This window comes from Ursus arctos, unplaced genomic scaffold (genome assembly GCF_023065955.2).
Source record: "Ursus arctos isolate Adak ecotype North America unplaced genomic scaffold, UrsArc2.0 scaffold_2, whole genome shotgun sequence".
NCBI classification, from domain to species: Eukaryota; Metazoa; Chordata; class Mammalia; order Carnivora; family Ursidae; genus Ursus; species Ursus arctos.
The window spans coordinates 30,055,115-30,071,021 of record NW_026622874.1 but is presented as its reverse complement, the minus strand read 5'-3'; the positions used below and the strand labels follow the sequence as shown (position 1 = coordinate 30,071,021).

The following is a 15,907-nucleotide window of genomic DNA, read 5'->3' as shown; positions in this document are numbered from 1 at the left end:
CTCCACTCCATCAGCCTCCTGACTGCTCTCCCGCTGCCTTCACAGTCCGTTCGTGCAGCATCTGGAGTGGCCTTTTTAGGCTCCAAAGCAGACACTGCCATTAGTTCCCTAAAATACTCATGCTGCTTCCCGTTGCTTTGTTCTTAGAACAAACCCGGACTCTTTCCTGTGGGCGACCAGGCCCATGTGATCTGGCTCCTGGCCTGTCTCCTGCTGTTCTTTCTCTTGTCCCTGACATTAGGCAACGCAGGCCTCCTCGGTGTTTCTCAAATATGGCAAGGCCTTTCCCAGACCCGACTGTTACCCTTGCTGTCCCTCCACCTGCAGCGTCCGTCCTGCTACTCCTCACACTTGCTCCTTCTCATCCTCCCCTTGCCGTTCAAGTATCACCTCCTCCATGAGGCCTTCCTGTCAACAGTGGCTGCTTCCGTTTCTTTATCTCAACATCCTGTTTATTTCCTTCAGAGAACTTATCACAGTTTGTAACTGCCTCCTTTGTTGTTACTCCCTTGTCTCCTCCATTAGGTTGTAAGCCCCGCAGGAGCAGGCTTGGACCCTCTCTCTCTTGTTCTTCCCTGGCCCCCTGAGCCTGATACAGTGCCCCACAGGGTTATCCTCGGAGTGGGGGACATTGATGGAGGGGCTCTGAGGCAAATGCTTCATCATCATCATCATCATCATCATCATCATAGCCCTCCTAGCAGTTCCTGTGTACCACCATTATAAGCTCTTCATGCATGGGGGGGGGGGGGGGTCAGCAAACTTTTTCTGTAAAGAACCAGAAAGTAAATATTTTAGGCTCTGGGCCATATGGCCTGTGGCACAACTGCTCAACTCAGCTGTGGTAGCAAAAAACAAAACAAAACAATACAAAACAACCATAGATGATATGTAAACAAATGAACGTGACTGTGTTCTGATAAAACTTTATTTACAAAAACAAGTGGTGGGTTGGCTGACCCTTGATGTATCATATTATATAATCTTCAAAGATTCTCTGAGGTAACTACTATTATCATTATCACTATTTTATAGATGAAGAAACTGAGAAGCATAGAGACTGAGCAACTTGCCTGAGATCATACAGCTATTCAGGGATAGAATCAGGATTTGTGCCAAGGCAGGTCAACTCCGGAGTCCATGGCGGTGGCCAACATCCCGCACTTCCTCTTGGCAGGCTTTGGAGAAGCAGAGAGGAACCCCAGCACCTCTTTCTCCCCTGAGGGCCTCCACTGCTTCCTGGCCATGGGAAATCTCCAAGTTTCCTCCTTCAGCAAACTGGGGATACTAATGATGTATCCGTCATCGGGTTGCCATCAGGATTAAAACAAGACTGTGCACGTAAATTAGCTGGCTCTGAGCCTAGACATAGCCTCACTGAATGTAATCCTGACCCACATCCAATTCCAGCCCTTAGTTCCCTTCACATCTTTTCATATCGTCCCCTTGCCGTCTGTCTGCCTCATTCATATTTGCCCTAGGTTGTCTTCGTGGCCCTCCTTCCAACAGCCCCTTTTCAGGAAGGCCTCACATTAATCCTAGAGTTCCCCTATTTAGCGAACGCTGACTGAGTGCTGTGGGCCGGGCCTGAGGCTGGCTCTGAGGATCTGGAGACCAATGAGGACAGCCCCTCCCTGAGGAGCTCGCCAAGGAGCTGACCCCGGACAGCAGGGAGGACTGGGACAGCTGAGGCTGGCGGCCGAAAGACTGGAGTCGAAGCTTCCCAAAGAGGAAGCTTTTGTGCGGGAAGATCAGCAGTATTCTCTCTCTCTCTCTCTCTCTCTCTCTCTCTCTCTCTTTTTTTTTCTCTTGTTCTTAAGTTCTGAGAGCCAATCTAAAAGGTCTGATCCAGCATCACTTGGAGCCAGGTGGGCTCAAGATGGGCTCTGAGGTTTCCCCGTAGGTGAGATAGCTGTTGAGGGCAATGGGGGTGGCACACCACGAGGGGTGCAGGGATGCCCTTCAGCCCTGGAACCCTCTTCTCACCAGCAGTGCTTTGCTGCACTCCCAGGAAAATGGGGAACCAGGGGTTTCCTGACAGCTTGGAAAGAAATCACACTTCTCTTTAAAGGAATTACAATCTTACCCACATCATTCATCCTGTATCCAAGAAAACCCTTTCCTGGGCAAGTATAAGGAAAAGAAAAGAAGAAGAAAATACACCCTTACCTCTGCCTCAGCAACACCAAAGCCAGCCATCCCGTGGATAGGCAGTGGGTCATCCGTAAGCTGTCGTCACATACTGTCGGGCCGCATGGTCTCCCTCCCACATTACGCCTGATGGAAAATGGCCTCATTACTTCTGCGTTTCTCCAAGGCCCTTCCTCTTTGTCTAACCTACATGGCTAAAGGTTAGTGAAAATAAAACCAGTTTCTCCCAGAGGTCACATAGTAGTCATATTGTTGTTGTGTTAAAAGCTATGGAAACGGTAGAGAGGAAGAGAAGGTCAAGGGTTGGACCAGAGGCCTAGGAGTTGTCTTAAGGGGTTTCGTCTTCCAAGGAAAGATCTTTCTGGGCCATTGAAGACTGAGGTTTTGGTAACCACTTTAAATGTATCTCACTTCTCCCTCATGCCATGCGGATAACGTACTAAATAAAGTGTCTTCTTCCTCTTCTGCTGTCTCCCCCTCCTCCTCCTCCTCCCCTTCTTCTTCTTCTTTTCACTTTCCTGGTAGTAACTGTTCTTCCTGGAAGAGCGGAATCTCAGAATTCAAGGGCCAGGTGACTGAGAGCAGGAACTGCCTGTCCTTCTAGCAGATGGGCACCGGGCTGTCGGAGCCAGGGCACAGATTCCAGAGTCTCCTTGGGTCACTGCCTCTTGGGATTTGACATTTTAACTTTTCCTCATCACTCAGTACATCTCTCCTCCTTAAATTTCAGCCCAGGACCCTTTGTTGGCTCTCAGGTGGGTCTGGGGAAAAGCATTCTTGCACCTCCCCCTCCCGTTGCCAAATGCGAGCATCAATCAGGGGTTGGCTCCTTATGCTTCTGGTGAGGCCTGAATGGAGCTGAGAAAAGGGCAGTTTGCCTTCTAGCAGCCCATCCTGGGATTGGTAGCTTTCATTGGCCAGTGCGGGGTTGCCCCTCCATTGCCCACAGCTCAAGGACTGTCCTGGGGCTCCTGGCCAGCCTTTGTGCCTCCTCCTTGTCACCTGACCCTGTCAGTCCCACCTGTCAGAGAAAGCAGCCTCTCTTGACTGCAGCTGTCAGGACCTTCCCTTACAAAGGAGACTTGGGGGAACACTGTAAGCCTCTCAAACCCTTCCCAGGCACCTCTGTACACCTACCAACAGCCCCTGGACCCTAGAAGTCATTAGTAGGAGGGATCTTGGACCTAGAAAGGGGTAGAATGTCACACAAGGCTGAATGGCAGTTACTTTGGGGGAAGCGGCACCAGTTAAATCCCAAGTAGGGAGTAAACAAGGGCTGCTCTGTAGCCACAGGCGTGAGTGGGAAGGGCAGACTTCAGTACTGGCTTCAAGGAATTTTTCCATTGCTGTCTCTCTGGGGTGTCTTCTGTCTCCAGATCTTACATTCCTGGCATAGATCTAAATCTATTATGTCAAATGCCGTCACTAAAATGACAACCGAATTATTTGTAAAGTCAAACAATTTTTTAATGCCTTGGGTAATTTTAAAAAGGTTATTGATAAAAAAAGAAATGTGGCCATTCCTAGAAATCATATCATTTATTCTGGAAGAGATGTTAGATGTCAGCTCGTCTGGCTCACCCCCACTCCCTTAAGACTGTCCCTAAGGGACCCCAACCTCGATATGTTCCCTACCCACACCCTTGCTTCTTTCCTTCTCTCCTTCATCCTCTCCCATTGGTGTCATCAATTACTCAGTCTTCCAAGCGAACCTGGGATTCATCCTCCACTGTCCTCTCCTTCAGCCCTTCCACTGAACCCATTTCTAAATTCCTGCATTTTTACCTCCGAAATGCCTCACAAACATGGCTTCTCTCTGCCTCTGCCTTAGATCAGGCCATTGTCATCCTCCTTTGGTCTGTTGTATTAGCCTCTTTCCTAAACTCCGTGCCTGGGCCTGTCCCGTATGTTTAGCATCCCTAAAATCATCGAAAACATGAGGTAAAATTTGGAATTCCTGGCTGTGGCATTCACTCAGGGCTCTTCATGTGATGCTCCTCCCCTCTCTCTCCACACGTATATCTCACGGAGACCTTTTCAGTGGTTTCTGACAGGTTTTTAGTTACACAGGTATCAGCTTACACAGGTGATGGCAAAGCTGGGAAGCTAAACATAGGACTCAGGATGAAGCAACTCAGAGATGAGTCCTGGCGGGAGGCTGCCCAACCCTCTAGAGCCTAGGAGCTGTGGACCACCCTTGGCCCACCTGGCGGGAGCTAGTCCACAGAGCCAGGGGCCATCTGTTGGCGACCAAAGCCATAGAGGAGACCCAGTCACTGTGGAGATGCTACCCAGCACCAAGGGATGGGAGAGAAATATTCTGGCTTCTCCCTTCCTGCCACCCTTCAGTCTCTTAACAGTGTCTCTTATTGGCTGAACCTAGCCAAAAGCCAGGGAGCCCAGAAAACAGAGTTTGTGGGGGTCAACCCTCACCCCACCTCGTGATGCAGGCCAGGGCAGGAGAGCAGGGAGTCTGAGAGCAAACAGGCAAATGACTGGCATGTTCCCTTCATTCCCCTTGATCTATATTTAATTATTAATTATTCCAGAACTTTTATGATATCCTATGGGAAATTCTTGTATCTCCTTCATTGGGAAAGGAGAAGGGGTACTTTCTTCATAACCAGCGAGACGTTCTCTTCTCTGTACAATCCACACAGACACCTCAGAAAGTGTTAGCTACCCCTCACCTGGGCTCAGACAGGTTTTTTTTGTGGTACCTGCCTCCAGGGAATTATAATGCATCATTCTTGTGTCTAATTGCCTCTACTTGCCCTGGAGACCCTCCACGGCAGATGTAATATAACAGATCTCTGCACTCTTGGGACCCAATCCAGGACACATGCATGCTGAGTCCATGAGGGCTGGACAAATGAGGGAGCTGTGGGGGGTGTCTTGTTCAAGGTTGCCTGGGTGGTGAGCAGCAGAGCAGGGATGGAGCCCAGGTCTCTGGCCCTGTGCCATTTTCACTCTGGAACTTCATCTGTAGTAACAAGTAACTCCCAAGAATCAGATCTTGAAAGCTCTGGAGGCATAATTTCTGGGCTTATGTCTTACAAAGTATAAAATGATTGGGGCGCCTGGGTGGCTCAGTCAGTTGAGCTTCTGACTCTTGGTTTTTGGCTCGGGTCGGGATCTCAGGGTGTGATCTCAGGTTTGTGGGGGTGCTCCATGCTCTGCAGGGAGTCTGCTTGAGATTCTCTCTCTCCTTCTGCCCCTTCCCCCCCAATCCCACACTCAAGCTCTCTCTCTCAAAATAAATAAATCTTTCAAAAAAAAAAAAAACTCCCCACAAAGTATAAAATGATTTATAAAAACATTCCCAAGTTTTCCAAACCTTCATTAATCTAAACAAGGTGTTTGGGATCCTATGGAAGGAGTACGGACAGATGGACAGACAAGGATCTACCTTTTTTTTTTTAAACCTGAGACTGAATTCTGCTAGACATGTGCCTTTTTTATAGTAACTAAAGCCTAAGCTCTTGTTGCTTCAGATGTCAGAGTGTTCATTATGTGTTCCCCAAAAGTGAATCAGAAGAAATTTGTAAGTAAAGAACTTAAATCTTGACATCCACAGCTTTCCTTTGGAATTCTTAGAAAATTCTCAACGAAAAGAGGCAGCAATTTATGAAGCTAAAAAATGACGTTTATAAGAAACTCAATAAGAACCCTTGGGGAGCATATTGTAGGTCTCTTGTCTTTTCAGGTTTGAGTCAGTAACTTTTCAGCAGGAGGACCGCACTGTGAGTGCCATCAGTGGCAGGAATAAGGCAGATATACGGGCTCTGATAATAATTTCAATGACTTTCTTTTCTTATTTGCAAGAACTGAACTCTTTTTACTCTTCCTGTTACATAAGCTATTATACCCAAAGGGGAAAGATTTTAATAAAATGGAACTCTTATTTATTTCCACTAAATAGCTGCCTAGGAATGACAGAGTACTAGCTGGAAATGTTCAATTAATTAAAGAAATATGTTTGTTAGACAAAGAAACAGCAAGCTTTATGGTCGTATTATTGGGACTCTGTCATATCTGTGAATACATTGAATTGATTCCATTTTGGGGAAGGGTTCTTAGCTGAGACCTCTGTGATAAAAGACAGATTAGCAAGAGAAAAACAAACAAGTTTATTAACATCTATAATTCATGTATGCGTGGGAGATACCCAGGGGAAAATGAGTAGCTCTCTGAGGTGGCTTGGGATTCAGGCTTGAATACCATCCTAAGAGGGGGAGGGGAGAGGGAAGTAGGCCTCTTAGGGAAGAGGGAATGATTTTTAGGAGAGATAAATGAGCCCTTAGAAGATTAGGTGGGAGATGTGATAGTTTGTGACCAAGTTTGTCGGGGTGTCACCTTCTAGTTTCTTCTGGCCACTCTTTCCTGGTTGATGAGACTCCTGGAGAGGTGGTTTATAATTATTGAGTTCCATTTGGAGGATCTGTCTTTAGGCAGATAAGGTGTTGCTTAGGACAAATGTATAATGACATGTGTCTACCGTTATAGTATCATACCGAGTATTTTCACTGTCCTAAAAATCCTCCATGCGCCACCCATTCATCTCTCCCTACCTCCATCCTAATTTCTGGCAACCACTGATCTTTTTACTGCCTCCATCATTTTGCCTTTTTCAGAATGTCCTACAGTTGGACCTGTACAGTATGTAGGGCTCTTCAGATTGGCTTCTTTCACTAAGTAATATGCATTTAAGATTCCTCTACACCTTTTCATGGCTTGATAGCTCATTTTTTATTAGTGCTGAAGACTGTCCCGTTGTCAGGTTGTACAGTTTATCCATTCACCTGCTGTTGGACATCTCGATTGCTTCTAAGTTTTGGCTGTTATGAATGAAGCTCCTATAAACATCTGTGTGCAGGGTTTTATGTGGACATAGGTTTGCAACTCCCATGGGTAAATACCAAGGAGGGATTCCTGGATGGTAAGAAATGTTTAGTAAGAAACTGCCAGGCTGTCTTCCCAAGTGTTGCATTCCCACCCACAGTGAGTGAGGGTTCCTGTCCCTCCACATCCTCTGATATTTGGGATCATCAGTGTTGGGGATTTGGGCCATTCAAGTAGGTAAATAGTGGTATCTCATTTTTATTTGTATCTTCCTGACAACATAGGATGGGGAGCAGCTTTTCATATGCTTATTTGCCCTCTGCCTAACTTCTCTGATGGGGTGTATTTTGGGCAACTGTCCTTTATCAGATGTGTCTTTTGAAAATATTTCCTCCCAGTCTGTCTCTTGACAGTGTCTTTTTGCAGAGCAGAATGTTTTAATTTTCATGAAGTCCAGTTTACGAATTCTTTCTTTCATGGTTCGTGCTGTGCCTTTGGTGCTGTCTCTAAAAAGTCGTTGCCATACCCCAGGTCATCTAGAGTTTCTCCCATGTGGTCTTCTGGGAGTTTAATGGCTTTGCATTTTACATTTAGGGCTATGATCCATTTCGAGTTAGGTTTTTAAGGGTGGAAAGTCTAGGTCTAGAGTCATCTTTTTTTTTTGCATGGATGTCCAGTTGTTCCAGCACCACTGGTGGAAAACCTATCCTTGCTCCATTGTATTGCCTTTGCTTCTTTGTCAAAGATCAGTCAACTATATTGATGCGGGTCTACTTTGGGGTTCTCTATTCTGTTCCAGTCATCTGTCTGTTCTTTCACCACTACTACACTATCTTGGTTATTATAGCTTCGTAGTAAGACTTGAAGTAGGGTTGTGTCAATCCTCCAATTTTGTTCTACTCCTTCAATTTCGTGTTGGCTATTCTGGGTCTCTGGGTCCTCTTTTTTTTTTAAGAGGTAAAGGGACGGGGGTGTCCTGAGACCAAAAAGTTTGACAACTGCTGTTGTAGAGAAAGATGGATACACAGATGAATGTATTAAATTCTTTTGTTAGGAAAGAGGATCGAATGTAGCAGAAGGGAACATTTTACTGCCCTGTTTTAGGAGCTGAGCAAGCCTGTTCCATTAGGACATATCTCTGAGAGTCCAAATTTAGATGCTGTGTGACAGAGACATGAGCCTGGTCTCAGAGAGAATCCTAGAGGGGCGTCGACATGAATCGTTGTCATCCCTTGGGACCAGAGAACCCAGGGCCGATGAAGGAGGTTTGGAGTTGGTGTTTCCGTTTCTCCGAGAGAAAGGTGAGTCTTGGACATTAGGATTGGCGTGTGAGTCAAGTGCGGTGCCTCTTCGTCTTCACAGTTAAGACTCGTTCACTCTCAAGAGTAAACCAGGTTGGAAGGGGAGCAATCACATCTTGTACTATTCACCTACCCACCTTGATGTTCTTCAGGAAACATATGCAGAGAGGAAACGGGGGGGCTTCAGTCTCAAACCCTGGGATTAAAAAAAAAAATCCCCTGTTCCGCGGGTCTCCTCCAGAGAGAAAGCTTTCTTTGCTGAAAGAGGCCAGTTGCTTTCTCTGCTCCAGTTTGCAGCCGCACCCCAGAGTCAGCCCTCTCCAGCACTGGGGGAGGTCGGCAGCTGACACGAGCGGGGCTGGGGGCTGGATGGCGCCCATCTCCGGCCTGCACTGTCAGGCCACGCAGCTGCTCTCAGGCCCAGCTGACCTCATCAGCTGCAGGAGATTCTTGAGGGATCCCAAGCACAAGCCAAAGCAAGCAAGCCTGAAGGCCAAGGCTTCCTGTTCCCTAACCACGTGGAAGGATGTCACTGCCAGGGACCACACTCGATTGCCTCCCATCCTTTAGCCACTTGCCAGACACCCTGAAAACACCACTCCTGGCCGTGTGCCCAAAGCAACAGCATTCCTACTGGGGAGGCAGGGCTGTTGTTAACCTGGGGAAACTTCAGAGGGTCTGGGGAGGTCCAGAGATCAGGTGTCTGTGCTGTTTTATGCGGAGAAGGTCTAGACTTTTCATCAGATTTCAAAGATGGGGAAAGTCCTTCCTTATAAGAAAGTAAAGAATCACTGTGTTAACAGGCAACACTAGTTAGAGCCGTCCTGTTGCAGATTTGTCAGAGTCCATTCAATCAGATTAATTCAACAAATAGTTGATTTGTTCTCCATGCTTGGCTCGGAGCTGAGGGCTAGAGAAGCAACAATGAGTAAGACCAGATGGGATTTGTGTGTCACTGAAGCACACAGTTATAGATCAAATACACAAACGCATGTCTAATTTAAAATCAGAGTTCCGAATCTGGTTCTATGATAGATATAACAGTGGATGTTTAGTTTTTGTTTTTGTGTACTTGTTTATTTTTGAACGGGTACTATATTCATGTTCAAAAATTCAAAAGGATTATAGAGTGAAACACCACTCCATCCCCCCAACCCCCACCCCTGCCACCCACCTACCATTATCCCTCAGCCACTCCCTAGAGGCCATGCATGCTTCATAGGCATGAGTGGGTGTTCTGCTGTTCAATGGGGTGGAGGAAGGGGAGTGGGGAAGAGAAAGCTTACCTGAGGATATGACATTTGAAATCTGAATCATGAATGTGAAGTGAAGAAGACTGGAAGAGGCTAGGGGAAGCATTCTATGTAGAGGCAATAGCTTATGCAAAGGCCCTGTGGCAGGAGACAGCTTGATGTATTAGAAGAATGAAAAGAAAGCCTGTATGGCTCGAGTGCAGAAAGCGAAGGGAGGAGAGCTCTGGGGTGCTGCTGGGTGGAGAGGATACAGTCTCATCACTCTCTTAGCATTGTGGACTTTCCCCTAAGAACCTGGGAAGCCACTGAACAATGAGAGGAGGTAACCTTCAATCACACTTGCATTTTGAAAATGTTGCCCTGGCTATACCATGGAGAATGGATTGGAGGGGAAAGCAGTTAACGTGCTTATTTAGTTCAGGTGAGAAATGATGGGGTTTGATGGTGGTGATGTATCTATATATATTGCAAGAAGTGTATTGGTATACAAGGTGCTTCCAAAAAATGTTAACAAAACGTTTGTTTCCATTCTCTCAACTCAGTGGAAGAAAATTGCATACAAGAGTCTGCTTAGAATGTAGTTAACACCTGGCCACACTGACAGGATAATTTAGCATCCTGTAAGAGGCCGATGGGCAAAAGTCCGAAGTCTCATAAAATCTTGCTAGAAGTGTTCTGGTCCAGGGGCGCCTGGGTGGCACAGCAGTTAAGCGTCTGCCTTCGGCTCAGGGCGTGATCCCAGCGTTCTGGGATCGAGCCCCACATCAGGCTCCTCCGCTGGGAGCCTGCTTCTTCCTCTCCCACTCCCCCTGCTTGTGTTCCCTCTCTCGCTGGCTGTCTCTATCTCTGTCGAATAAATAAACAAAATCTTTTAAAAAAAAAAGAAGTGTTCTGGTCCAGCCTCCTGCCTGAGCACCCCAAAGACATCTCCCCTGTGCAGGAGCCCTCCAGTGGCCGGAGGTTGTTACTGTTTGTTACCAAGTCCTCATGAAATGACCACGGGGGTGATGTGCACTAATTAGGAAACAGTGGTTTTGGTCTCTGCACACTCAATTTTCCTTCTCTTCTCCTGACTCCCCTCCCCCCGCCCCCGCAGAATGGCTTATTCTGAGGAGCAAGGAGGTGTCCCGTGTGGTTTCATCCGCCAGAATTCCGGCAACTCCATCTCCTTGGACTTTGAGCCCGACACAGAGTACCGGTTTGTGGAGCCATTAGAAGAGCGCTACAAGTGTGCCTTCTGCCACTCCGTGCTGCACAACCCCCACCAGACGGGCTGCGGGCACCGCTTCTGCCAGCACTGCATCCTGTCCCTGAGGTGAGCGCGCAGGGCCCGCAGCTCTGCTCACAAGCAGACAGGGGTGTTCCTGGGACCCAAGTGTCCAGAGCGGCCACTCAGCTTGGTAGCTTTGGAATTGCTGTGGTTGGCCACAGAACCACGGACACGAGGAGGGGCTCTCTGGAAGCCCTTCTCTGAGAGCCTGAGGAATCATGTTCTTTTTTTTTTTTTTTTTTTTTGCCACTCACTGATTGATAGTCACCTCCCCCCCCACTTTTTTTTTTTTTTAAATCAAGTGTAATGAACATACAGTGTTCTGTTAGTTTCAGGTGTGCAATGTAATGATTCAAGAATTCTATACATGACTTGGGGCTCACGACATCACCTTTTCTTAAAATGCAGACCACGCCTGCTTTGCACGGGAGCGCCAACCTTGACGCCCCGTCTGTGTTGGGAAGGACCCGACTTTCACAGGATCTTCGTAATAGTTGCTCTGACTTTTCCCTGCCTTAAGACAGAGGTGGTGTCACATCCTCACCTCAGTGGGCGCACTGTAAAACCTGGGTCCTGCCCTTTAGAAGGGGAGACCAGGAGAGATGTGGAAGCAGGCTTTGGGGGCTTATTTAGGGCAGTAAGCAAGCTGTCTCCTACCAAGCTTGAAAATGGGGTTATTACAGCACATTCTCATTCATTCATTCATGGGTTTGTCCATTCAGCACCTGTGTGTTCCAGGCATCTTATTAAACTAAGCTCTAGGGCACGGAGAGGAAGAGCTGGAGGTCCAGTGTGGAACAGGACCCAGTCTCTGCCCTCTAGAATGCTCCAGTCTAGTGAAGGAGACAGATTGTGGTACAGGGTGATAAGCCCTGGCAGAGGACATCGAACTCTGTCTGGGGAACTTACTATTTGACCTGCATCCTGGGGAATGAACAGGAGTTTTTCAGCAGACTGGGGAGGTGCTGAAGCTGCAATAGGGGCACGGGGGAGAGATACAACCCTTCTTGGGGGAGGGAGCGCAGGAGGGAAGACAGGGCCTGGCCTGTTCAGGGGGAGCTCGAAGGGATCAAGCATGGCGGGAGTGCTGGGGATGCTCTCGGAAGAGCTGTTGAGGTCAACTCTTAATTCTGCTCTATTTTTATTTTTCTCTCCAGAGAATTAAATGCAGTTCCACTCTGTCCTGTAGATAAGGAGGTTATCAGATCTCAGGAGGTAAGAAAATCCCCACTTTGGTTTAGTAGTTTGCTGGGTGATGGAGAAGCCAGTGTTCTGGGTTGAATTGGACAGAGGGCTTGGAGCAGTAGAGTGGGACAGGGGGCCCTTTCTCAGAGTCCACATTCTTCTGCTGTGGGGTCAGGTCAAACCCCACTCCTATCGTTGTTTCAGAGGCTTGTTTGGGGCTTTATTGACGCCCCCTCCCCCCCCCCCCGCCCAGTTTCTCCTCTGCTCTCTCTGTACCCCCTTCCTACACCAGCTCCGGGTGTACTGAGTTGCTTGGAGAAATGAAACATCCTGGTTCTTGGAATTCACTTTCTCTTCGCGTCAATTGCTAAAACTTCCTTCTATTATGATTATGTCTAACAATAGCTTTATTGAGATATAATTCATCTGCCACTAAATTTGCCTTCAAAGTGTATGTGTTTCTTGGGTATACACTCAGGAGTGGGATTCCTGGGTCATGTGGTAATTCTGTTTAGGGTCATAATGGTCACTGTACGTGTAACATTCTGAGGAACTGTCAGACTATTTTCCAAAGGAGCTGCACCATTTTACATTCTATCCAGCAGGGTGTGAGAGTTCTAATGTCTCTAGATCCTTGCCAAAAGTTGTTACTGTCCGTCTTTATTATTATTATTATTTTTTAAAGATTTTATTTATTTATTTGAGAGAGAGTAAGCGAGATAGAGAGAGAGAGAGCATAGCAGGGGCAGAGGGAGAGAGGGAGAGAGAGAAGCAGACTCCCCACTGAGCAGGGAGCCCCGATGCAGGGCTCAATCCCAGGACCCTGGGATCATGACCCGAGCCAAAGGCAGACTTTTAACCAACTGAGCCACCCAGGCGCCCCTACTGTCCTGATTATTGTCTTTCCAGAGGGTACCTGTTTTGATTTGCATTTCTCTGATGACTAATGATATGGAGCATCTCTTCATGTATTTGTCCATTTGTATATCTTCGGGTAGAAATGCCTATTTAATTTCTTTGCCCATTTTTAAGTGGATTAATTGTCTTTTATTGATGAGTTCTGAGAGCTCTTTAATATATTCTAGATACAAGGCTCTTATCAGATATATGATTTGCAAATATTTCTCTCCCATTCTGTGGGTTGTCTCTTCACTCTCTTGGTGGTGTCCTTTGAAGCATGAAAGCTTTTCATTTTGATGAGGTCTTACGTGTCTTCTGTTCATTTTGGTTGCTTGTTCCTTTAGTGTTGCATCTAAGAAACTGTTACCTAATCTGAAGATTTTCTCCCTTAAAACTTCCTTTTGGTGGGGGAGAGGGGCGGAGGGAGAGAGAGAATCTTAGGCAGGCTCCACACTCAGTGCAGAGCCTGACCTGGAGCTCGATCTCACAACCCTGAGATTATGACCTGAGCTGAAATCGAGAATTGGATGCTTAACCAACAGAGCCACCCAGGCACCCCACCCTTAAAACTTCCTTTTAAGCTCAGTTTTCTTCCTTTACAATTCTGTTACAGGGCGTCTAAGCGTCACCCCCTCCAGGAATCTCCCTGAGCACCTAGTCTGATGTATAAGCTCCTACTCTATGCTCTTTTTTTTTTCCAAGACTTTTTATTTATTTATTTGTCAGAGAGAGAGAGAGAGAGAGCATGAGTGGGGGGGCGGGGAGAGGGAGAAGCAGGCTCCCTGATGAGCAGAGCCATGGGACTCCATATGCCAGGACCCTGGGATCATGACCTGAGCTGAAGGCAGACGCATAACCAACGAAGCCACCCAGGCACCCCTCCTTCTCTACGCTCTTACGTTGTGTTTTGCAAATGCCTAGCAGAGGACAGTGCTGTGTTTGTCTGGGCCTCACCCACTCGATCAGGGGTTGGCATACTACAACATGAGATTTGTTGGGACAAATCCAGCCTGCCACCTGTTTTCGTATGGCCTGTGAGCTAAGAATGGTTTTCCTGTATATCATTGAAAAAAATCCAAAGAAGGGTACACGGGAGTTCTGTACTATTTTTGCAACTTCTCTTGAGTCTTTGAGCGATTTCAAAACAAAAACTTATTTTAAAAATCAGAAGAAGAATAATGTTTTGTAACACATGAAAATTACACAAAATTTACATTTCAGTGTCCATTAATAATGCCTTATTGGAACACAGCCGTATATGTCAATTTAACTATTGTGTACAGCAGAGCTGAATAGTTGCAAAAGAAAAGGTTGCATCGTGGCCTGCAAAGCTGAAAATACTATCTGACCCTTTATGGAGAAAGTTTGCCAACCCCTGGTGTGCACTGAAATAGCAAGTCAGCACAGCCTCAGTGACATGACCTGATGACTAATACAAACTTTTACACTATGACAGGAAGCTGAAAGCATCACCCTCCTCCACAGCCCACTTCTGACCTTTGAGCATACGAGGTCAAGTCACCGTGAGATCCTCCTGCAGCCTACTGCATTGAGCATTGAATTTCCTGACTTGAATGTTTAGGGTAGCCTGTCGGAAAAATGTATCTGAGAAAGCCTCTTCTTTTATGGTGCTGAATCTGATATTTCCATTCCAACCATTGTCTGGAAGTTTCCACCTGACTTTTGAGATGTATTTGAAGACCAAATTAATAATAGTTTCACTCACATTGCTCTGAAGCTTTGAAGTGTATGAGACCTATTATGTCTTTTCTCTTAGGTGTTCAAAGACAACTGCTGCAAAAGGGAAGTCCTCAATTTATATGTGTATTGCAAAAATGCTCCTGGATGTAATGCCAAGATTATTCTGGGACGATTCCAGGTCGGTATTACTCATGACCAATATTTGCCTTTGTCATTTTTTCCAGTGACATGTACTGAACACCTTTATGTGACAGTTCCTGGGCTAAGCGTGGTATGGGGTTCATTGGGTTGCTCTCAGAGAATTCCTGTCTAGCAATATAGTTGGCTACCATACAGCACCCCAAAGGCTAAGGTGCGAGCGAAGAGGTCCATTTCGTTTGGAACACATGGAGGGCGTACTATCTGTGCTAGACCTAAATTGTGGGTTAGGGGTCATTGATCCAAAAGAGAAGATGTGGGACATGTGGGGCAAAAGGACATGTCATTTGTGGGGAACTGTGAAGGATTTGGGGTAGCCACGGTGGGAGCCATGGCAGTCTGCAGGAAGACGTGATTGCAAGGATCCCTGCCCGAAAGTATTGGCAGGTGGTGGGTGGGTGGTTCCAGAAGCTATGGGCTGTGGCCTGTTAGTTTATGATCTGAAGCATAGAATGCAGACCAGATCAGAGCTAGGATGTGGTTTAAAGGTGAAGCACTGGTATGAGCTGCAAACTCATGAGGTGTAGGGGGAGCGAAGGGGAGTTACTTTCACATGAAACTGCCCTACCTGGTTCTTCCATCCAGCTGGGGAAGCAGGAAGCTTGGTAAATGCCAAACTGGAAATAGGGCAGTGGGGCTCTGCCATGGCAGGCCCATATCAGGTAGATCACACTGTGCAGGAATAAGAAGCAGGCGTCTCTAGCTTCCAGAGAATGGCTTGGAGGCTGCTGAAATTTTCCTCTCCCACCCACACATTTTGGAACACATTTCAGGTGATTCAGCCTTTTCTCCCCCTTGCCTCCAAACCCCCCAGGCACTGAGCTTTTAAACGTGTAAACGCTTTCCCTGTTAACCCCAGGACTTTTCTGGAGGTTCACCAAACCTTCTAGAACTTTCTTATGTTTTTATAGCCAGGCCCTAGAGCAGAGCCTCTTTTCCAACTTTGTTGTCACGAAGCCTGAGCAGGAAATGAGGCTCAAATGGACCAGCCATCAGCTTTTGTGACCAGATCATCAGCTTCCAGAGAACAGTGGCTGGTTTCTTTTCACCTGTTTCTTCCGTGTTTCCCCTCGTTCCTGCCCCCCACCCGCACCCTGGCTTGCATG

General features: G+C 47.0%; 1 protein-coding gene across 3 annotated transcripts in view; it reads left to right on the top strand.

Annotated features, from left to right (window-relative positions):
• Positions 1–15,907, top strand: part of TRAF5 (TNF receptor associated factor 5) — a 44,212-nt gene that overhangs the window by 14,029 nt on the left and 14,276 nt on the right. For all 3 annotated transcript variants that reach the window (XM_026509094.4, XM_057315358.1, XM_057315359.1), the window contains 3 exons: positions 10,644–10,862; positions 11,975–12,032; positions 14,680–14,781. In XM_026509094.4, the coding sequence (XP_026364879.1) occupies positions 10,645–10,862; positions 11,975–12,032; positions 14,680–14,781 (378 nt within the window). In that variant the 5' untranslated portion in view covers position 10,644. The remainder of the gene's footprint in view (positions 1–10,643; positions 10,863–11,974; positions 12,033–14,679; positions 14,782–15,907) is intronic.